Source organism: Echinops telfairi, unplaced genomic scaffold (genome assembly GCF_000313985.2).
Source record: "Echinops telfairi isolate 266 unplaced genomic scaffold, ASM31398v2 ScPeMD7_9;HRSCAF=40, whole genome shotgun sequence".
NCBI lineage: Eukaryota > Metazoa > Chordata > Mammalia > Afrosoricida > Tenrecidae > Echinops > Echinops telfairi.
In genome coordinates this window covers 91,165,286-91,188,819 of record NW_022103906.1, presented here as the reverse complement: position 1 = coordinate 91,188,819, position 23,534 = coordinate 91,165,286, and the positions used below count along the sequence as shown (strand labels likewise).

Below are 23,534 nucleotides of genomic sequence, written 5' to 3'. Positions count from 1 at the left end.
GTTGCTCTGTTCCCCTTGCTGTTCTGTTGCACATCCTTACTGTTTTGCCTCGGTGTGGTAGGATCAGATCGGGCGGGATTCCCACACTGTGTCTCCAGTGTTGTCCCCTGTAGGGCTATGGGTCAGTGAGGGTTGTCATGTCTCACAGTGGGGCCAGCCATATGGTCTTCTCTGTGGATTGGCTGCTCTGAGCGGGAATATTGTCCTCAAGGATTGGTGGGCCAGGATGTGCTTCACTCTCTCTTCCTCCCCCTTCATGTGCTCCTGTGTGCTCTGATCAGACATGTCCCTCTCCTGGAGCTGCAGATTCAGTGCTGTCCTCTGAAATACATTCTTCTGGGGGGATGGGCAAGTGCCCATGTAGTTGGGATTGGGGCCGGCCCCTCAGGCCTCTCCATTGATTTCCTACAACTAAAATACTTATTAAGAGCAATTAACTTTCCAATTACCTGCAGACTATAAATAGCTTTAAACCTTTTAAGTCATTTTTTTTTACTTAAAAGACTTCTCAACTTATGAAACTTTAACTCTAACAGTTGAATTATAAATAAACATATAAGAAGTTCTACTTTGGCCCTATTTTGTTTTCATACTGCTTTTATTTTCATCAAACACAATAGCATTTTATTAAGAACCCAATACTTTGCACTAATGAAGTGTGGAAAATTCTGCTCAGTACACTGAACTGACTCTTGTATGTAAATACTACTAGAGATATCTAGAAAGGGAGGAGAGATACAAGTACCCGTGCCCATAATATGCAACACTGAAAGACGAAATGAAAATTGAGGACTACTGTCTTGTAATTCAGCACATATTCTGTTACCTCAAAAATGCATTTTTAAACTTGCTATTTATGAATCAAACATAATTATTAGTCTTATAAAAAGCTAGTCCTATCCCCTTACAAGAGGGTCACAAGGAGGAGATGAGCCAGTCAGGGTGCAGTATATCGCTGATGAAACATACAACTTTCCTCTAGTTCTTTAATGCTGTCCTCCCCCTGCCCTCCCACTCTCATGGCCTCAATTCTACCTTACAAATCTGGCTAGACCAGAACATGTACACTGCTACATATAAAATCCCACAACTCAGGGAACTCAGGACAGAAAAACCCCTCAGGGCCAATAATAAGAATAGAAATACCAGGAGGGTAAAGGGAAATTTGAGGGAGAAAGGGGAAATCTATCACAGGATGGACATATAACTCCTCCCAGGGGAACAAACAACAGAAAAATAGGTGAAGGGAGACAGTGGATGGTGTAAGATATGAAAATAATTCATAATTTATCATGGGTTCATGAGGGAGGGATAGTGGGGGAAGGAGGGAAAAAATGAGGAGCTGATATCAAAGGCTCAAGCAGAAAGAAAATGCTTTGAAAATGCTAATGGCGTGGTGAAGAAAGCTGATGGTGACCGGCTATCAAAAGATATAGTGTCTGGGGTCTTAAAAGCTTGAAGGTAAACAAGCGGCCATCTAGCTCAGAAGCAACAAAGCCCACATGGAACAACATATCAACCTGTGTGATCACGGGGTGTCAAACGGATCACTGAAGACAAATGGGTGCATAAGCAAATGTGGCGAAGAAAGCCGATGGTGACCGGCTATCAAAAGATATAGTGTCTGGGGTCTTAAAAGCTTGAAGGTAAACAAGCGGCCATCTAGCTCAGAAGCAACAAAGCCCACATGGAAGAAGCACCCCAGCCTATGCAACCAACCACGAGGTGTCGAAGGGATCAGGTGTAAGGCATCATCAGAACAAAAAATCTTACCATAGTGAATGGTGGGGGGAGTGCGGAGTGGAGATCCAAAGCCCATTAGTAGGCCACTGGAGATCCCCTTGCAGAGGGGTCTCGGGGAGGAGAGGAGCCAGTCAGGGTGCGATGTAACAATGATGAGAAATACAATCTTCCTCTAGCTCCTAAAGGTTTCCTCCCCGCTCCCACTACCATGACTCGAATTCTATCTTGCAAGACTGGCTAGACCAGAGGAGGTACACTGGTACAGATAGGAACTGAAAATACAGGGAATCCAGGACGGATGAGCCCTATAGGACCAGTGGTGTGAGTGCCAAAACAGGGAGGGTAAAGGGAGAATGGGTAGGAAAGAGGGAACCGATTACATGGAACTGTGTGTGACCTCCTCCCTGGGGGACAGACAACCGAAAAGTGGATGAAGGGAGATGTCGGACTGGGCAAGATATGACAAAATACCCATTTATAAACTATCAAGGGCTCATGCGGGAGGGGGGAGCGGGGAGGGAGGGGAAAAATGAGGACCTAATGTCGGGGGTTTAAATGGAGAGAAAATGTTTTGAGAAATGATGTACAAATGTGCTTTACACAATTGATGTGTGTATGGATTGGGATAACAGTTGTATGAGCCCCTAATAAAATGTTAAAAAAAAAAAAAAAAGAAAATGATAATGGCAACATATGTACAAATGTGCTTGACACAATGGATGAATGTATGGATTGTGATAAGAGCTGTAAGAGCCCCCAATAAAGGTATTTTTTAAAGTATTTAAAAAGGGAGGGGAGCTAGTCCTATAAAAAAAATAGTCCTATAAAGAGTAGTCCTATAAAAAGATAACTCAACAGTATTCTTTCAGCTCTCCATTCCCAAAAGTGATCAGCAACAGCTACCAAAAGGAGAAAATGTTTTTAAACCGATTGTTCAATTATGCTTGAACTACTGAAATTATGGAATGTTATGACATCCGTAAGAGCTCCCAATAAAATGGGGAACTAAAATTTTGAAAAAGAAACAATTAAAACTGACCCACAGTGCATTTCCCTAACTATTTAAAGAGAGATTAGCGAGCTGTCCTTCTCGCTCACTGGGGCAGGGATGGGAGGCTGTGGTCCAAGCACAAAACAAACTGCTTAAAGTAAATTAAATTCACTAACAAATAAAGTTGCATCGTGTGAAACAACTGCAAAAATGCTGAGAGAAGAAACTCACGAGCGGAACAAATTTAAAAATCTATAAAGATCTTCAAAACCTGCCCCCTGCCACGGAATCCATCCCAACTCGTAGTGGCCTCTACAGGGACTCTTTCCATTTCCTCTTTCTGCAGGGTTTCTGAGTTGTAAACCTTTACAGGAGCAGATCGACTCTCCCACAGAACAGCTGCTGCGTTTGAACCGGCAACCTTGCAGTTAGCAGTCCATCTCTTACCCAACAGCGTCACCTGGGCTCAATGTCTCCAAAGGCCCCCTTATAGGTAAATGTAGCACAGTGAGAACCGGGCCCTACTGTCAAATAAAAAGTGGTGTGCTGGGGTAGTTGATTTCTAATGTTTTTTTAATGTGGAACCAAAAAAGGGTAAACCTAATAATGCATTCTCCTATACTTAACAGGTCGCCAACTGGAGGTTGGTAAGAACCAAGATATTTATGTTAGACATGTGAAACATTGTAGACTGGCCAAACGACGAGAAAGAATTAAAATACCTAGATCACAAGATATAGCCACAATTCTCCTATCCTCTGCCTTCCCCAGAAACAAATGACTGTGAAATGGGAGGGGAAGAAAATGAGTCTGTAACGCGCAGCTAGTCCTTGAATTCACATCTGTTAAAATGAAACAACTCTCCAGAAACCTGGACAACACTCCAAGACTTCTGGGGATCTTATCATTAAATACACCCTTGAAAACCAGCCTCATCAATCCCTCAAGAATGGCCTTCTTGTTTTCCCAAGGAACTTGCTCACTTCAAAGTAACAGATGGTAGAGGTTTAAGCTAAAATTTTCTTTGTCTCAAGATCTTAAGTATGTTGTGCGTTTCAAGTGATTTGTTCTTCTGAACTACTGTATAACCTTCAAAGAATCAATGTGCACATCCGTCCTTTTATCACAAGACGGTAAGGTAAATTAGATATGAACAAAATACTGCTTTGCAATCACAGAACAATTCTAGAGCGCAGAGTGCACGTGTAAGCATCTCTTGTAGTAACGATATCTCTGTCAGTCTTAGTGCTTTGAATACATCTAAGGGCTTCTGACTCTACCCCACAAAGACTACAGCTCTATGGACGACAGTGTCTCTTCACTTTCCTTCAAAAAACCAGCCTGAGCTGATGCAGAAAAAACTGTCTCTTGCTAGCGGAATGAAAAATTGAGAAGCAAAATGAAAACTTTCTACTGCAAGGTCAACTCAATTACTGACACTCAGACTTCCCAAGTACAATGATGAGCATTAATCTCTCAGCTGCCAATGACCCTCCAGGACCAAAGGGCAAACGCCCTCTCCGGCAGTGATTCTGACTAAAGTACTCATTCCCTTTCAGACACAATCTTTAAAAAACTATTAATTTTATCCAGTTAGGATTTATGAAAAATTTTCTAGTGCAATTTATACATAACTGCTCTTCCAGCTGTCAATAGTCTATACTAATGGAGTATATATGACCTTAGGAACTTGAGAGCAAGACAGGCAATTTTGTAGCACAGCAACCTCTGTGCAAATCCACAGATGGGCTTCTGAAAGAATCTCACAGTCTAGATGTAGCTTTCCCTTCCTTCAAGGGCGGAGAACTAAATCTGCTCTGGCCCTGAGTATACCTTTAAAGTAGCGCCATCAACACCACTGTAAGGAAATGAATTCCTTTATGTGGCCTTTGCCTTGGCCCTTTGAAAAAGCAGCTTGGAAGACTACTTGTTCTCGAAACCTTTGCCCTAGCTCTCTTCCCCAGAGCCTGTGTTAATTTTGTCACAGTTGACTTTGACTTTTCAAGGAGAAACTGTAAACACCTTGATGATGTCATACTTCATTCTAGCAATTCGAGAAACCTACGTTAATTGGCATCTGGCGGGGGACTGAAGATCGGTTGTTCTCTAGTTCTGTGAGCTAAAGAAGAAGATATATAAAATACTGAAATTGAGGAGTTTAGAGGCCTCCTAGTTGACAGGCATAGGTTTAGATCTGGGTTGGCAGAGATGCAGAGCCATGTGGGAGCTGAGTGGTGGCCACAGAGCTGTACTGGCTGTCAGAGGGCCAGTTAGTGGCAGAGAGGACTAACAGCAGGGCCGAGAAAGAGAGCAAGAGGCTGCAGTGGGGATGAGCTAGCCCATAGAGCGACTAAAAGCAGCAGTGCAGATCGAGGCCTGGCAACAGCAGAGAGCTGTCCTAAGCAGCAGCTGTCCTGGACTAAAGAAGGGAGGAGGGTACCGCCAGTGACTTCAGGGACCCTCACAGAGCTTGCCTGTGTGCTTGACACTGATCCCACATGCCACTTCCAAAATGACCTGATTCTAATTCTAGCCTGTTACTTCCCCAATAAGCCACCTAACTGTTGATCATGGCCTCTGGGTATGTCCCATGTGGCCTTTGCAATGAACTACTGAAACATGCAGGGGAGGAAAGAGTGCTGGTGTCCGAAATAACGGAGAAATGGGAAGGTGGTGATCCAGCTGACCTCGGTCTTGCAGGGGCCAGTTTTATGCTGAGTCAGCTGCTCATTCTTTGTGAATCGTGGCAAATTCATTCCATTTCACCTATCATCTCCACAATGTAAGATGTAAACATTTGGGGGACCAAGCAACAGATCCCAGGAAAAGGTGATGGACTAAGGAGAGATTGCAGCTCTCAGCAGCATCCCTTCGCCTTCCACTACCAGGATTCTTTTCCTTCCATTTTATGACAGTGGAGTTACATCATGTCACCTGAGGGCTCATTCAACTACAAACATTTTTGATCCCCCAACTGAAAACTAGCCAATTATTTGGAACACTGATTTATCTCATCAGTGCAAAAACTTCCCACATTCTACATGCTGAGATTGTATTTAGGAAATTAAGAGAAAGCCATATTGTTGCTATTGTAAGTTGTGTCAAGTTGATTCCATGAGTAGAACTGCTCCACGGGGGTTTCGTGGCTGGGATCTTAACAGAAGCAGATCCCTAGGACACAGCACAGGCATTTGGAGGACTTAATTTTTCTCCCCTCCAATTTTGATTTAGGCCAAACACAGATTCTACAGAAAGAATTTGAGATCAGGTTTATCGGAATAGTAAACGAGTATGTCAGTCTGCCTTAAAAGGCGTTCCCCGTGGACAGGGTGTCCTGACTGAGGAGCACCTAGGCAATTGCCTCTTGCTGAGTATGCCTAGGGCTCGCACAACTCTTATCACAATGCATCCACACATCCATCCATTGTGTCAAGCACTTCTGTACATTTGTTTCCCTCATCATTCCCAAAACATTTGCTTTCTACTTGAGCCCTTGGTATCAGATCCTCATTCCCCCCCCCTCTCCCCACTCCCCCGACCCCCATGAACCCTTGATAATTTATAAATTATTATTATTTTGCCATATCTTACACCATCTGACATCCCCCTTCACCCACTTCTCTGCTGTCCATCCCCCAGGAAGAGGTTTTAAGTAGATCCTTGTAATCGGTTCCCCCTTTCTCCCTCACCTTCCCTCCACCCTCCCGATATCGCCACTCTCACCAGTGGTCCAGAAGGGTTCATCTGTCCTGGATTCCCTGTGTTTCCAGTTCCTATTTGTACCAGTGTATATCCTCCGGTCCAGCCGGATTTGTAAGGTAGAATTGGGATCATGATAAGCATTCAAGAACTACAGGAAAATTTTATGTTTCATCATTGCTACACTGCACCCTGACTGGCTCGTCTACTCCCCACGGCCCTTCTTCAAGGGGATGTCCAATTCCCCACAGATGGGCCATGGGTCCCCATTCTGCACTTCCCCTCATTCACAATGCTATGATTTTATTTATTTATTTTTTTGGTCTTTGATGCCTGATATCTGGTCCCTTCTACACCTGGTGATCTCACAGGCTGGTGTGCTTCTTCCATGTGGGCTTTATTTCTCAGCTAGATGGCCGCTTGTTTGTCTTCAAGACTTTAAGACCCCAGGCGGTCTATCTTTTGATAGCCAGGCACCATCAGCTTTCTTCATCACATTTGCTTATACACCGCTTTGTCCTCAGTGATCAAGTCAGGACAGGCTGGTGTGCTTCTTCCATGTGGGTTTTCTTGTTTCTCAGCTAGATGAGCCATCAACTTTTAAATGTTAGAAGATAAGCAAAACTATGGCCAAATCACTACCTATAATACAAGTCCTCCATACTTCAGCAGCTCCTAACGTAATGATAGACTCCAAACCCCAAACCAAGCTTGCTGCCTTCAAGTTGATTCTGACTCATAGACACTCCATAGAACCGGGTAGAAGCTCCCCTATGGGTTTACAAGACTATAACTCTTTCTGGGAGGAAAGCATCACTTTCCCCAGTGGAGCAGCTGGTGGTTTCCAACTGGTGACCTACTGATAAGTAGCCCCATGCATACGCCACTGGGGCTCCTATACAGATATACTTAGGTCCCCCTAAAACAAATTAAACAGTGAGCATAGTGTTCCTGAAGACTATTTTCTATTCTATCTCCTGAGTGTTTCCTAGGACAGCACACACTTTCAGGGCATACTCAGCAAGAGGCGATTGCCTAGGTGCTCCACAGTCAGGACACCCTGTCCACGGGGAACGCCTTTTAAGGCAGACTGACATACTCGTTTACTATTCCGATAAACCTGATCTCAAATTCTTTCTGTAGAATCTGTGTTTGGCCTAAATCAAAATTGGAGGGGAGAAAAATTAAGTCCTCCAAATGCTTGGCTCCTTCTTTTGCATATCATAATACATATTATTGATCAATCACAATGCTTCCCCATAAACTATTAATGTATGACACAGGAATAACATGCTTAACATAAACATATCTTTATTTGGGGTGGGGGGCTCGTACAACTCTTATCACAATTCATACATCCATCCATTGTGTCAGGCATATTTGTACCTTTGTTGCCATCCTATTTTCAAAACATTTTCTTACTACTTGAGCCCTTGGTATCAGCTCCTCATTTTTCCCCTCCTTCCCCCTCCCTCTCTCATGACCCCTTGATAATTTATAAATTATTATTTTTTCATATCTTACATTGTCCAATGTCTCCCTTTACCCCCTTCCCTGTTGTCCATCCCCCTGGGAGGTTATAGGTAGGTCACTGATCGGTTTCTTTTTTCTCCCCACATCTTCCCCTTACCCTTCTGGTATGGCTACTTTCAATATTGGTCCTGAGGCCTTTATCTATACTGTATTCTCTGTGTTTCCAGCTCCTATCTGTACCCGTGTACATGCTCTGGTCTAGCCAGATTTGTAAGGTAGAATCAGGGTCATGATAATGGGGGGTGGAGGGAGGAAGCATTAAAGAGCCAGAGGAAAGCTGTGTGCTTCAGTGGTGCTATACTGCACCCTGACTGGCCCGTCTTCTCCCCGTGACCCTTCTGTAAGGGGATAAACATATCTTTATTAACATAAAAGTATTCAATGAATTTAGAAGGCCTTCATTTTCTTTTTTACCCAATGATTGATTTATTATAGCTTTCCATAAGTATGATTTATATTCCATTAAACTCATAAGTACAAGGGCTCTGTTAAAAAAATGAAAATGCTCTAAAATAGATAATAGTAATGGTTGCAAAACTCTATAATTTTATAAAAATGATTGAAATAAATACCCCCTGCTTATCTATCAACATGGTTAGGTTCCAAAGATCTGGTCATTCCATGAAATAGGCATTATGCAAGAACTGGGAGCAGTGGTCTGTCTGCCAGTGTTCACCCTACCCCAATTTCGTACTGCCTGACAGACGCTCCCTGCTCCATGCATTTCTCACAGTGTGCATGGCACAGACCCCTTCTCAATCACCAAAGAGCCCATGGGGATTAGCAGTGGTGCTGGGGGACAGGGGTTGCCTACCACCTGCCCTTTCCTGCCATATGCCCCAGGTGGGAGTCCTGCTCATCCTCTTCCTGCTGTCACCCTGGACTGAGACCCTGTTCATCTTCCCATCTGCTCTAGCCCAATGATCCCAGGTTACCCTGCCCCCCGGCCTACCACTGGTCTTCCCAGTACCTTCGGGTCCTCACCTATTATAACCCGATTCTGTGGCCTCATATCATCCCACCACTGTCCCACAGTCTTTGTGGCCAGGTTAAGATATGGCAGACAAATGGAAAAGATGTCCTGCAGCTGGTCAGCCACCATCCTTCGCATGGCCCAATCATAAGGCCGGGACCATCAGAAGTGCTGAAAATTTTTTCAAAGTTACCATAAATGCAAAATGGTAGAAAACAACATAATAGAGAAGTAGGTGCACACTCAAACGGTCTGCAAGATTTTGAGCACTGGAAGCTTCTCAAAAGGATGGGTCTCCTAAGAGAAAAGGTAGCTTTTCTATCTCTGACTTTATTGGGATGTACGGAAATGAGGACCTAGACATAGATTTCTTCAAACACTATTTATTGTACACTTCTCAAGGAACTGTTAGAGATTTAAAGATGAATAACTCAGATTTTGTTGGCAGAAATTTAAATAAAATAAGAAAAACAAGTGCTACATAAGACTGAATGCAGTGACACTTAAATATAAAGTCTTTTATTTCAACTTACCTCCCATAAATGCCTTCAATTAGAAATATATGACTTCCAAATGGTAGTACTGCCAGGTAAGCATTGGACTGGTAACCACAAGGTTGGGAGTTCAAACCCCACCAGCCACTCTAAGGGAGACAGATGTGAATATCTGCTCCCATAAAGACTCAGAGCATTGGAAAGGCTATACAGGGTCCTTATGGGTCAGAACTGACTCGATGGCATAGGCGGTGTGCTTTTTAAAACAGACTGCAAATTCCAAGCAGGCAGGGACTGTATCTGAATCCCCCCCAGCAAGCATAGCACCCCGAATGGACTAACATTACGTAACGATGTCCCCCGAAAGACTGCAAAGAAGGTAAGAAAGAACAAAAGTAATGCTTTTGCAAATAAGAAAAATGTCTTTCTGCTATGCAACTAAGAAAGAAAACAGAAGTCTGGGAGGAGTTCAGGGTACAAGGGGAAGGAAAAGGAAGACCAGAATGAGACAAGTTTGGGGAGTGTAAAATGCACTCACTGGTCGGGGAGGTAGACTGTACAGAAGAGAAAAGAACCCCAAATAGTCAATCCATACAACTCATTCCAAAGTTTCCCAATTAATTTTTGTTTTGTATTACCCAATTTGCCACCTCAATTTCTCTTCTTTAGCAGTGCTCTGTGTATCAAGCAAAGTGATGAATTTCATAAAACCCTGGTTTTGTATATTACCAATTTATCCCAACTCCACTCTGGCTGATTTATTTCAGAAGTATAAAATCTCTGTAGATGATAAATATCCCAAGCTCACATTACTAAAATAACCAAATATAAATAAAAATGTGATGAATATTTGAGTTTCTTTCATTTAAAAAGACCACATAATGAAAAATATACACAACCGAGCTATATTTTTGGCGTACACACAAGGCATCTACGCAGACCCTTGCTTTATAACACTTTCCATTCAAAATACTAATTCATCCATCCCTTTCCAAGATGACTGCTGCCAAGAGTTGTATATGACTGCAAACCGAGTGAAAACTTTCCTTATTTGATTTGATTATGTTATGTGGATAAAAACGTCATTTAAATAGAAGGGGAAACATATACATGTGTCTGTGTATATTCATGCGTGCGTACACACATACGCGCACACGCCAGAAGATCCCTGGTGTCCCCATTTATAAACTATCAAGGGCTCATGCGGGAGGGTGGAGCGGGGAGGGAGGGGAAAAATGAGGACCTAATGTCGGGGGTTTAAATGGAGAGAAAGTGTTTTGAGAAACGATGTACAGATGTGCTTTGCACAGTTGATGTGTGTATGGATTGGGATGACAGTTGTATGAGCCCCTAATAAAATGTTAAAAAAAAAAAAGATCCCTGGTGTCACAGTGGTTACATATTGGGCAGTTAACTGCACAGTCAGCAACTCACAAGCACCAGTTACAGTCTCAGAAACGCACAGGGGCAGTTCTATCCTGGCCGAGAGTTCTTTGGACCCTTTCTAAGATCGCAGTCTGGGACCCCATGAGGCAGTTCCACCCTGTCAAAGAGGGTCATTCTGCTCAGAATCACGTCAGCCGCAATGGGTTCGGTTTGGTTATCAGTATCAGTAAGTAATTCAGAGGAGGAGGAAGCAACAAATCAGTAACAATACATATCCTTTATCCTGGAAGACCTCACATTTTAATTAGCAATGTAGGATCTATTCATCAAAATAGGGGAACAAATGAGCAATAAAATGTAATAGGTAAGAAATGTCCAAAATGAGGTCAAACATGACACATATACATGGGCCCGACTGTGTCTGACTTATACCCACATGGTATCTAATAGTCACCTGGCTCTGCATCCCCACCTAAATCAGTATGCATCAAGTGTTTTGTCACCAACTCCAACTCATAGTGACCTCACATACATCAGAGCAAAACTGCACCCCTAGATTTTGCAACAGCTGGCCTCCAGAAGTGCATCACCAGTCTGCTAGTGGACTCAAACCTTGACCTTCAAAGTAATAACATGTTCATTCCTACTGTCCATCAGGCTTTCTAGGTAGGGGTTCTGAAAAGAGTGTGTAACAGGGTACAAACAAACAGGCCTGATTTGTGGCAGAAGGGAGACTGATTTTGCCACCACGACAGTGCACCTGCTCACACAGCCATCTCAGTGCACCAATTTTTGGCACAAACACCATGCCTTTCTTGCCCCACACACCTGGCTCATGTGACTTAACTGACTTCTTTTTGTTTCTGTGAATGAAGAGGGACATGAAAAGACAAAGATTTGTCGACGTAGAAGAAGTGAAGAAAAAAAAGAAAGGAGGTACTGCCAGCCATCCAAACAGATGAGTTTGAAAAATATTTCCAAGAATAGAATTGCAGATTTGACAAATGTATTAAGTGTAATGGAGAGTACTTTAAAGGTGATATGGTTGTTTGTAAAAAAAATTTAAATACATAGCTTTGGGGGAAAAAATCCGTTTTGAGGGGGTACCACCTCATATATTTTCCTTCTCCAATAATAAAATGGGAGATGCCATGGGAGTAGAAAATGCTAAACTTCTGATAGCTCTCAACGCAGGTGCAAATATACAGAGAAGTGGCGTATGAAGAATAGGATATGGATGCTGGGAGCAATTTTACAACAATCAATGCAACCTGGACTTTGGAGGCAGGAGAGTAAAGGAAGTAATACCTACTTAGTGTTTTACTCATTTTCTCAATAACTCTGAGTTACGTATTATCCTCCATTTAGATAAAAAAAATTTAGAAAGTGATGAGAGAAGAGGAAATTCCTCCTTGAATATTCCCCATTGGCCCAGGTGGCTCAGAACAACTCAGTCAACCAGACATATAATCATGACTGATTCAAAGATGACTACACTATTACAGAACTTCAAGAATAGCTGTGCACAAAAAGTAGAAACAAAGAAGGCATAAAAGAAAAATCTGAATTGACCGTTTTCTCGCTCTTAATCGGTGCCAACATTTCTAATCCACCTAGGAATCCAGTAAATATGAAAGCAAATGGGTGCTTACCTGTGACCGGGATGGTACATCGCTGTGTTGATTCCATGAGGGTAATAACTACTAAAGCTGAAACAGTGACTTTCTTGGTAGCTTTGATTTGTTCCAACACTAATTTGGTCAGGGGAAACAAGAAATAAATACCATTACATGGGGCGATACCACAAAACGCCCCAAAAATGTCTATACACACAAAAATGACACACACACCAAATACAGCCAAAGGCATAAAATGACCAGATTTCTGATCACATTATTGGTGGAATGTGCATGATACAACCACTTGAGAAAAATTAATTCTCATAAATTATTCTTATAAAATTGCAATAACCCAACCACCCAGCAGTTTTACAGTAAGACATTGACCCAAGAGAAATGAAAACCTGTGCCAGAAAGACTTGCACAGGGATGGTCATAACAGCTTCATTCACAAAACCCCAATGGAAACGAGGGGTCTGCCAACAGGAGACCGGGAAATAAACTGAAATGAAAAGCCCACACAAGAAAATAATTCAGCAATAACAAGAAACAAACGACTGATGAATGAAAGAATATTGATAAATTTCAAATTTTCATGGTGCAGTAAGAACTAGACCAAAAAGGTTTGGATTATATAATGCCACTAATGAGAATTACTAGAATGCACAAAATTAGCCTACAAGGAGGAAGAAGACCCTTGTACAGTGGTAGTTTGGGGGCAGGGGAATCGAATTGCAGGGCATGGGTGACCTTACTGGCATGATGGTAATGTTTCCAATCTTGATGGGGATTTAGACTGCACGTGCGTGAGAATTTATCATAACTAACCAAATGACACACTTAATGCTCCTTCTTCTAAGGTACAATTTACATGGACAATGTAACAATGCGCACATTGTTAATGTAAATCTTACGGCAAAAGAAGGAACATTGGTTATTTAAAGGGTTAAGACTTTAATTAATGATTTAACAAAAGCTGACCTCACTGTCAAAGAGTCCATTCTCACTCATCTGGATGCTATAGAGTGTATCCACAGCTGTCCATCTCTACGGCCTCATCTTGCTCCCCAGAGAGGCTGGTAGATTCGAACCACTTACCTAGTAGTTATTATCAGAGCAAACCTTAAGCCACAATACCACTCCAAAAAACCACTGTCATTGAGTCACAGCAGATTCAGAGACCATATAGAGCAGGGTGGACTGCCCCGGTGTGTTTCTAAGACTGTAACCCTTAATGGGAACAGAAAGCCCCTTCTTTCTCCTATGGAGTGGCTGGTGCTTTCAAGCTGCTGACCTTGAAGTTAGCAGGTCAACGTGTAGCCACTACACCATCTGGAAATAGTGATGAGCATGTTAGTGTCTGAATGCTAGTTTCTGCAATTCACTTAGAAATGCATCAAAAACAAGAGAGATAACGGCTAGCTAGATGAGTGCAACTGTGGGGTGACAAGTACAGTGAAATGCTAATTGGAGAACCATGATGGGAACAGAGGACTCTCAATGTATGATGCTTCTAGCCGGTCTACATTCTTTGTATCCTTTCATAATAAACTACTGGAAGGGAAAGAAAAACAGGATTAAAAATGGATACAAAACCAGAGAAATAAGCATTAGTTCAGAAAACACTTCCGAGACAAAGTCTATTTTTACCTTACAAGGTAACTTCTAAGTTCTCCTCGGTAATTGATGACCAAGAGTTCTGCAGACCACTGTGCACTTGCTTTATATTCTAAAAATATCAACCCAGCAATAGCATAGCTCAAATCACCTGCAAATCCAGAAGCCTACAGAAGAGGGAGAATTATATTACTATAGCAATACTAAATAAATATTAATAGAAAATTGAAGGACATTGAATACACTGGCCTTGCCAGTACACTTTTAAAAAGATAGTCCTAGAATGTCTCTGTGTACTAAAGGAGAATGCAAGTCAGAGTATTTTATGCCTAGTACTATATACTCAACTCTAGTCTAGCTCGCCTCCCAGCCTTGTGCTAGAACCACATCAAACTCTTTGGATGTTCTCCTAGACTTGTGTTCAGAATAAACTCCTACTGCAAGATATATATTGCAATCGCACAGTATCACTGAATGCTATTGACCTGTTCCAGAAATATGTCTCCAACTGTCGGTTTTTTTACTGCTGGCTTTAAAAAGTCCCCAATTATATTCCATCCGCCAAATCAGCAACTTAATCCAAAGAAAAGACATCTAAAACACTCATTCGTAGCCAAGATATTTTTTCAACAAATACCTGGCTATATTGTAAACATGTAAAAGTATATTTATACTAGAAACATATAAAGATTAGCCTCTCTGAACAGCCCTCATTTTCTAGAACCCTACAATACCAGCCACATGTAGCTGCTATGAATTGAGGTATTTTGCTAATTTGAATTGAAATATGCTCTAAATGTAAATTGCTCAACATTTAAACTTTAAAGACTTATTACCAAGAAATGTAAAATCTCAGTAATTTTTATACTAGTTACATGTTCAACTGATATTTTGGACATATTAAGCTAAATAGCAAATATTGTTATATGATTTTCCTATTCATTTTTTAAATGCAACCAGTAGAAATTTTTAAATTACATATGTGATAACATATATGGCTCACATTATATTTCCATTAGAGCTGACCAAGAAAGCTCTTTAATTTGGGTCCCAAAGACTTCCACAGTACAAGTCCAATACACACTTTTTTTCCTCTCTTGACTTCTGAACAAAAGTCATTTTATATTTATCAGTGGTTCTAACTTTAATCATCTAAAATAGCTGAAAATAATATTAAAGCCCCAGGCCCCACCCAGATCAATGAAATCAGAACCTCTGTGGACTGAACCCATACAATGTAATAATTGCTTTATAAAGCTGTCCAGTTGGTGGTAAGACAAGGTCAGAGTTAAAAGCACTATCCTCTACCTGCCACTGTCCCTTATTCCTTTGAGGAAGAAAGATACACACCACACAGCGCTGGATTCATAGGAGAAAAACTTGTTAACGTGATTCCTCAAGCTCAGTTTCCCATATTAGAGTAATATAGCTACTTAACCAAATTACACAGTTGTGAATACTACTAAATAACAAAGGCACCAATAAAGTATAGAGCATTATATGGAAGCAGTTCTGCTGTTGTCGTCAGTTGATCCGACTTCTGGTGGCCCCGTGTGCTTGCAGCCCAACTGCTCCATAGCATTTTCATGGCTGAGAACTTAATGGACATAGATTGCTAGGCCTTTGGGCACAATGTCCCTGGGTGGATTCAAACTACCAACCTTGAATTTGTCAGTGTCTGCAAAATAACTAGGAACCTTAGTTATTTTTTTCTCTCCACTCTTTTACAACTTTTATGCCCTATCCTCTCAAAAAAAAAATTTCTTAAAAATCCACTGCCATTGAGGCAAATCTGACTCACAGCGACCAACCCTAAATACAATCTCCAAATCTATAAATTTTTATGCACTCAGACAGCTTTATCCTTCTCTCCTGGAGTGGCAGTGGATTTGAAGAGGTGACCTTGAGGTTAGCAGGCCAAGGCTTGTCTCATAGCACCACTGGGGTTCCATTTCTCTCCTCTATAAAATCAGTTACATTCAAACTCCTTTGAAAGTCGATCCTGTTGCATAAGCCAATTAGTTTGCGTCCTTAATTAGAACTTTCTGCACCTCTAGTTATGATTTACTTACTCCTCAGTTTTAACAATGGTTGTTTACATCAAACATACAAAGCATCAATCTTTCAAGTACCCTGATCTCTTAACTAGATGTGAAAAAATTCAGAACTTATCATTCTGGTCTATTTTGAATTTCCCCTCTCTTCAAATTCATTCATTCAAGTACCTGTACAAGAATCACATTGGGGGGAGCGGGGAAGCACTATCAGTTTAAGGCATTTACGTACAGGAGAAATGACAAACAGCTCACTTCCCATTAGATCAAAGACCCTCACAGTTCCTGTACTTTCAGCATAGGCCAGCAGGGTACAATCATAACTCCATGCTACGCGTCTCCATTGGGGTTTGGGATCTTTAGGAACTAGGAAAGAAAAAAAAAGTGCTTTTAAACAAATGTATTATTATAAAGATGGTTAATACCTACAGTTACTGTAACCAAAGTATTCAACTACATTTCCTCATCTCGTAAGGATTGCTAAGGCTTCCAATTGAACAGAAAAGAATAGCTCGCTGAAGGCCACTTCATGTGAAAAGCAGGGAATATAAATGATAGCAAATTCTGCTCCACTTATTTTAAAAGAAAAGCCTACTGACATCAATCAATGGCCTAGTGAAGACTAAGCATAACCTAATCTGTTGAAGGCACAAGGCTATGCCTCAAAATACTTCTGAACGAGAGAGAAATCAGAGGCATGAAGAACAGGATGGAATCGTTTCAATCCAATGGGTTCTGCTCCTCAAAAGCTAGCTCTGAGAATCTGAACTGAGATTGTTGAAACATACCAGCTGTAAAGGCCAAGCAAATAGAAAAGCGAGACAATGGTGACATTGTATTAGGAAGGAATGAAAACACACACACACAAACACTTAATAGGCAGATGAATCAATCACATAAGATTTTGAATCAACATCTTGATAGTCTAATAGTTGGGGTTATTTTTCTCTCTCCTGAAATTTTCAATTTTCAATAGAGAGCAAGGCTATGTGCTGCATAAGAAAAGCAGTTATGAAATGCTACGGTGTTAGGTTTGAGTTTTAATTTTGCTTCAGTTTCCCCTTTACTAGAATCCCAGAAATTAACATTGATTATGCCAAGGCAATTGACTGTGCAGACCATGAAAAACACTGGATAACCTTGAGAAGAATGGAAATTCCAGAACACTTCATTGTGCTCAAGAGGAATTTGTACATGGGTCCAGAGGCAGTTGTACAAAAAGAAAAAGGGAACACTGCATGGTTTAAAGTCAGGAACGATGTGCAGCAGGGTTGTATCCTCTCGCCATATTGTTTAATCTGCATGCTGAGCAAATCATCAGAAAAGGTGGGTTATATGAAACTTAGTGTGGCATCAGGATTGAAGGAAGGCTTACTAACAAGTTTCAATATACAGATGACACAGCCTTGCTTGCTGAAAGTGAGGAGGACTTGAAACACTTGCTGATGAAGATCAAGGACTGCAGCCTTCAGTGTGGCCCAATACTCATTGTAAAGAAGGCCAAAATCCTCAGACTGAACTAATAGGTAACATCATGGAAAATGTAGAAAAGGTTAAAGTAGCCAAGGATTTTATCTGCTTGGATCCACAATCAATGGTCACGGAAGCAACAGACAGGAGATCAAAACACAAGTTACATTATGTATATCTACCAAACCATGGTAAGGATGGCACGGGACTGCTAAGTGCTTTGTTCTGTTGCGCATAAGGTCCCTACAGGTCAGAGCCTACTCAATGGCACCTAACGATGACAACAACCATCACTGTTTGACCACCAAGAACTCCTGGTGATTCAAGGACTCAAGGTCACACCCAGAGTAAAAAACTGAGCAAAGCCCTGAACCTAACTGCCTTGCCTTCTCCAACAGTGTGTGTTCCATTACAAGAGCCCATTCTATGACATCATTTCAGCCAAAACTTCAGCCCTTTTTTAAACAAAGCTTCAGAAATCCATGGCCTTTCTAGTTGCTGTTAATATCTCAGTTGAGATCTCATCCCTCTTACTTAGACCTTTACAAAAGCCCCCTAATCAGTCCTCTTGCCTTCAATCTCTTCCCCTCTAAACCTGCCTTCACATGACTCAAAGATATCCTACTGAACTGAATATATAGCATGTCCTTCTACTCTTAAATTCCTGATGACTGCCATTTCCAAAAGCACCAAATCCAAATTCCTCAAAATAAGCAAAAGACCCTATTTCTCCAGTTTCGCCTCCCACCACTTCCCAAGTACCACCCAGCCAATAACTTACCCATAGCACCACAACCTGACAAATCAGCTAGCTATGCAGACCAAAATGTCTGTCCTTCTGATATTCTGATACATATTACTTCAACTCCCTCATCTCCACCCTTACTCACCCTACCACACCCAAGTAAACTGTTGTCTCCTCCTTCCTGATGCTCTTCAAAATGGACTGCTCTTGTCTCTGAGCCCAAAGAGATTTTGTGCATATCTTTTATGGTATTTATCACATCATAACATGTTTTTTTTTAAACATTTTATTAGGGGCTCATACAACTGTTATCCCAATCCATACACACATCAATTGTGTAAAGCGCATTTGTACATCATTCTCAAAACATTTCCTCTCCACTTAAACCCCCGGCATTAGGTCCTCCTTTTTCCCCTCCCTCCCCGCTCCCCACTCCCTCATGAGACCCTGATAGTTTATAAATTGGTATTTTGTCATATCTTGCCCTGTCTGACGTCTCCCTTCACCCACTTTTCAGTTGTCTGTCCCCAGGGAGGAGGTCACATATAGTTCCTTGTAATCGATTCCCTCTTTCCTACACACTCTCCCTCTACCCTCCCTGTTTCGCCACTCACACCACTGGTCCTGCAGGGCTCATCCGTCCTGGATTCCCTGTATTTTCAGTTCCTATCTGTACCAATGTACCTCCTCTGGTCTAGCCAGACTTGCAAGGTCGAATTCGAGTCATGGTAGTGGGAGCGGGGAGGAAACCTTTAGGAACTAGAGGAAGGTTGTATTTCTCATCATTGTTACATCGCATCGCACCCTGACTGGCTCATCTCCTCCCCGAGACCCCTCTGCAAGGGGATCTCCAGTGGCCTACTAATGGGCTTTGGATCTCCACTCCACTCTCCCCCCATCATTCATAACATGTTTTTACATGTCAATTTCCCCTACAAGTTTGAGGCCCTTGAAATCACAATGTCTATTCCACACTGCCATTGGGCACCTGGAACACAAAGTAATTAATGTTTGACTAAGGAATGAAGGCTTAAGCGACTCAGGAAACTATGTTAACAGAGCAAGGTAATAGTGAGGTCATATCCTACAGGCACTGACGATTAAATAGAACTGAAGTCTTCCTCAAAACCTCACAGAAGCGCTGTAGGTTGCGGAAACCTCTTTACCTCTGCAATATATGTTCTGTATATGGGGAAAGTGTAACAGATGTCAAGGAGGTTCCTCTTTCAACACTCTCTCAATACTTGAGAAATGTGGAGGGTGCTTTTTTGCCAAGCAGTTCTTTTTATTTTTATTAGGTGACAATTAATATAGCATACAATCCAGCAGTTCAAACATATCAAAAAGGACTATGCAATCATCGCCACAATCGGTGTAGGCAATGGATGGACCTTCTTTTCTATCCTCTTTTACAAATTAAAGCTGACTCCCCATTCCCCCCTTCCATGTCCCCAGGTAGTCATCTATAGATAAATATACAAGATTCGGGAAGGCAACAAACAGGGATCATCCACAGTGACAGTATAAAATGGACTTCAATCTAAGAGAAAGCGGAGACTACTAAAAACTTAGAATAATTTCATATTGGGACCATAGAGTATCAAATTACAAGATATTACATTCCCGTCTAAGTACAGGTGCTGACCTCACAATACTGTCTGATAGTTGGACTGTTGACATTATCAGCCTATGTGCATTGTGAATTCACAATTGAGGCTCATCCAACATAAGGACGCTACCAATGGATTTGGGGCTCCACTATTGTCCATGTTGTTGTTCTCATTAGGCACCACTGAGTTGGTGTGGCCGCATAGGGACCTTATGCACAACAGGACGAAACATTTACCAGTGCTGCACCATCCTCACCCTGGTTCCCACGGCTGAGTCCATTGCTGTGGACACAGCATCAATGTATCTCGAAGGCCTTCCTCATTTTTGCTGCTCTTGTATTTTACCAAAGATGACGTCCTTTTTCAGGGATTGGACTCACCGGACAATACGTGCAAAATATGTATGACAAGATGTCACTCTCCCTGCCTCTAAGGAGCACTCTGGCTATACTTCACCAAAGACAGAGTTGTTTGTCCTTTGAGTAGCCCACGGTACTTTCAACTATTCTTCTCCAGCACCACAATTCAAATGCATCAATTCTTTCTTATCCAACTTGTCACATGTATATGAGGCAATGGAAAATACCATGGGTTGGGCCAGGCACATCATACTCGTCATAGTAACACCCTTGCTTTTCAATACTCTAAAGAGGTCTTGTGCAGCAGATTCACCTAATGCAACCCATCTTTTGATCTCTTGATCTTCCATGAGCATTGATGTGGATCCAAGCATGACAAAATCCTTGACGTCAATCTTTTCTCCATTTATCATGCTGTTATCCATTGGTCCAGTTGTGAAGATTTTGGTCTTCCTTACTTTGAATCATAATCCATACTGAAGGCTGTAATCCATACTGAAGATCTTCATCATCAAGTGCTTCTACTCTTCCTCACTTTGAACAAGCAAGGTTGTGTCAGCTGCATATCGCAACTTGTTAACAAGCCTTCCATCAATCCTGATGCCACATTCTTATTCCAATGATCCAACTTCTCTGATGATTTGGTCCGCATATAGATTGAATAAGTATAGTGAGAGGATACAGTCCGATCACACACCTTTCCTTACTTTAAACCATGCAGTATTATCCTCTTGTTTTGGTTACACAACTGCCTTTTGATCTATTACAGGTTCAGCAGAAGCATAAAAAGGGGTTCTGTAATTCCCATGCTTCTCAGGGTTATCCATAGTTTGTTATGATCCACACAGGCAAATGCCTTGGCATACTCCATTTAACATGAGTAAACATCTTTCTGGTACTTTCTGCTTTGAGCCAAGATCCATCTGACATCATTAATGAATCCAGCCTGAACCTCTGGAAGCTCCCTGTCAACTTATTGCTGCAACCATTGTTGGATGATTTTCAGCAAAATTTTACTTGCATGTGATGCCAATGATATCGGTCTATAATTTGAGCATTCTGTTGGGTCACCTTTCTTTGGAATGGGTACAAATATAGATCTCTTCCAGTCAGCTGGCCAAGTAGCTGCCTTCCAAATTTCTTGACACAGGCAAGTGCGTGCTTCCAGTAATTCATCAGCTTGTTGAAATATTTCAGTTGGTAATCTACCAATTCTTGGGGCCTTGCTTTTGGCTAATGCTTTCAGAGCAGCTTGAACTTCTTCCTTCAGCACCATTGGTTCTTGATCATAAGTTACCTCCTGAAATGGTGGCATGCTGACTTGTTCTTTTTGGTACAGTGACTCTGTGTATTCCATCCATCTTCTTTTGATGCTTCCAGCATCAATCAATTTATTGTCCATAAAATCTTTCAGTATTGCATCTCCAGACTTGAGTTTGTTTCTTGAGTTCTTTCAGTTTGAATAAGCTGGTCATGTTCTTCCCTTTTGGTTTTCTGATTCTAGGTCTTTGCACATTTCATTATAATATTTGGCTTGTCTTTTGGAGCTGCTCCTTTGAAATTCTTCATTTAGCTCTTTGATGGCATCAGCTCTTCCATTTACTTTAGCGACTCTACAATTAAGAGCAAGTTTCAGCATCTCTTCTGACATCCACTTTGATCTTTTCTGTCTTTCCTGTCTTTTAATGACCTTTTGTTTTCTTCATGAATGATGATCTTAATGTCCTCCCAGTTTCTCAGGTCTTCTTTCATTAAATCTGTAATTGAGATGTTCTCAAAATTCATATGGGATAAACTCAACCTCATATTTTGGTTCCATGAACTTGTTTTAATTTTCTTCAGCTTTATTCTAAACTTACACATGAGCAATGGTAGGTCTATTCCACACTCCACTTTGGGCCTGACTTTAGCTGCTGATATTGAGCTTTCCAGTGTCTCTTCCCACAGATGTAATCAATATAATTTCTGTGGATTCCATCTAGAGAAGTCCATAAGTATAGTCGCCTTTTATGTAGTTGAAAAAAAAGGTATTTGCAATGAACAAGTTGTTGGTTTTGCAAAATGCTATCACTCAATATCCAGCTTCATTTCTATCACCGAGGCCATATTTTCCAACTACTATTCCTTCCTCTTTGTTTTCACTTTTGCATTCCAATCACCAATAATTATCAATGCATCTTGATGGCGTGCCATCCTCTATAGTGTTCCACAAGCCAGGTATGTAGGATTTAGACACTGATACTGTTCCCTTGTCCGGGTTTGGATCTTATTATTATGGATCTTGAGGACGCAGGCTGATATACTTCTGCCACGTGCACTTAGCTGACTCCTCATTTAGACAGCTGCTTGCTCTCACACAAGCCTTTAAGACCACAGACACTATCAGTCCTAACAGCCAAGTACCATTTGTTTTCTTCACCACACTTTGCTATGGCGCCCAGGTCGTCCTATCAGGCAGAGCCAGGTCATAAGAACAAATTGTTCTTATATTAGGGGTACAGTCAAGCTAGAGCTCAAAATCTATTCTTAAAACTATCGGTTCTATAAGTCTCAGATTCAATTATAGGGAGAGCATTGTCACATTGATGCAGTACATCATAAATCACCCCCATGGGTTTTAAAACTACTCTATTGATACTAACATTATTTTAGTCAATGGTATAGCATTGTTGAACAATGAATTTCATACATATGTAGGATTTATCAGACTCCATTACAGGAAGTTAGCTTGTATTATCTCCTAGATGTGAGTGACTGGGTTACACATGATGACTAGTTACACATGTCATCAGGGGTAAAAAGACGGCAGTACATTGGTGACCATCATTTGTGAGGGCAGAGTTCTAACTGGTCACATAAAAGCAGAGAGCAAGAAAAAAGCATATATAGGTTGGTCTCTGTTCACCATTCTCTGGGCACCCTCAGAGCAATAGGTCTAAACTCACCCATAGTCCAGTGGACCTTAACCTTGGGATATGACTGTCTGTCCTGGCAGTTCTTAACCACAGAAGGATACGTTTGTCTTACAAGATAAGACTGGACATTAACACTGTGAAAATAAGTCTATCCAAATGGGTGCATAAGCAAATATGGTGAAGAAAGCTGATGGTGCCCGGCTATTAAAAGGTATAGTGTCTGGGGTCTTAAAGGCTTGAAGGTAAACAAGAAAGCCCACATGGAAGAAGCACACCAGCCTGTGTGATCACGAGGCGTTGAAGGGATCAGGTATCAGGCATCATCA

General features: G+C 41.5%; 1 protein-coding gene across 1 annotated transcript in view; it reads right to left on the bottom strand.

Annotated features, from left to right (window-relative positions):
- Nucleotides 1-23,534, bottom strand: part of NBAS (NBAS subunit of NRZ tethering complex) — a gene marked incomplete at its 5' end in the record, with an annotated part of 394,305 nt that overhangs the window by 341,646 nt on the left and 29,125 nt on the right. Inside the window, 3 exons of the mRNA XM_045286598.1 lie at nucleotides 12,472-12,570; nucleotides 14,089-14,222; nucleotides 16,342-16,475. Coding sequence (XP_045142533.1) covers nucleotides 12,472-12,570; nucleotides 14,089-14,222; nucleotides 16,342-16,475 — 367 coding nt within the window. The remainder of the gene's footprint in view (nucleotides 1-12,471; nucleotides 12,571-14,088; nucleotides 14,223-16,341; nucleotides 16,476-23,534) is intronic.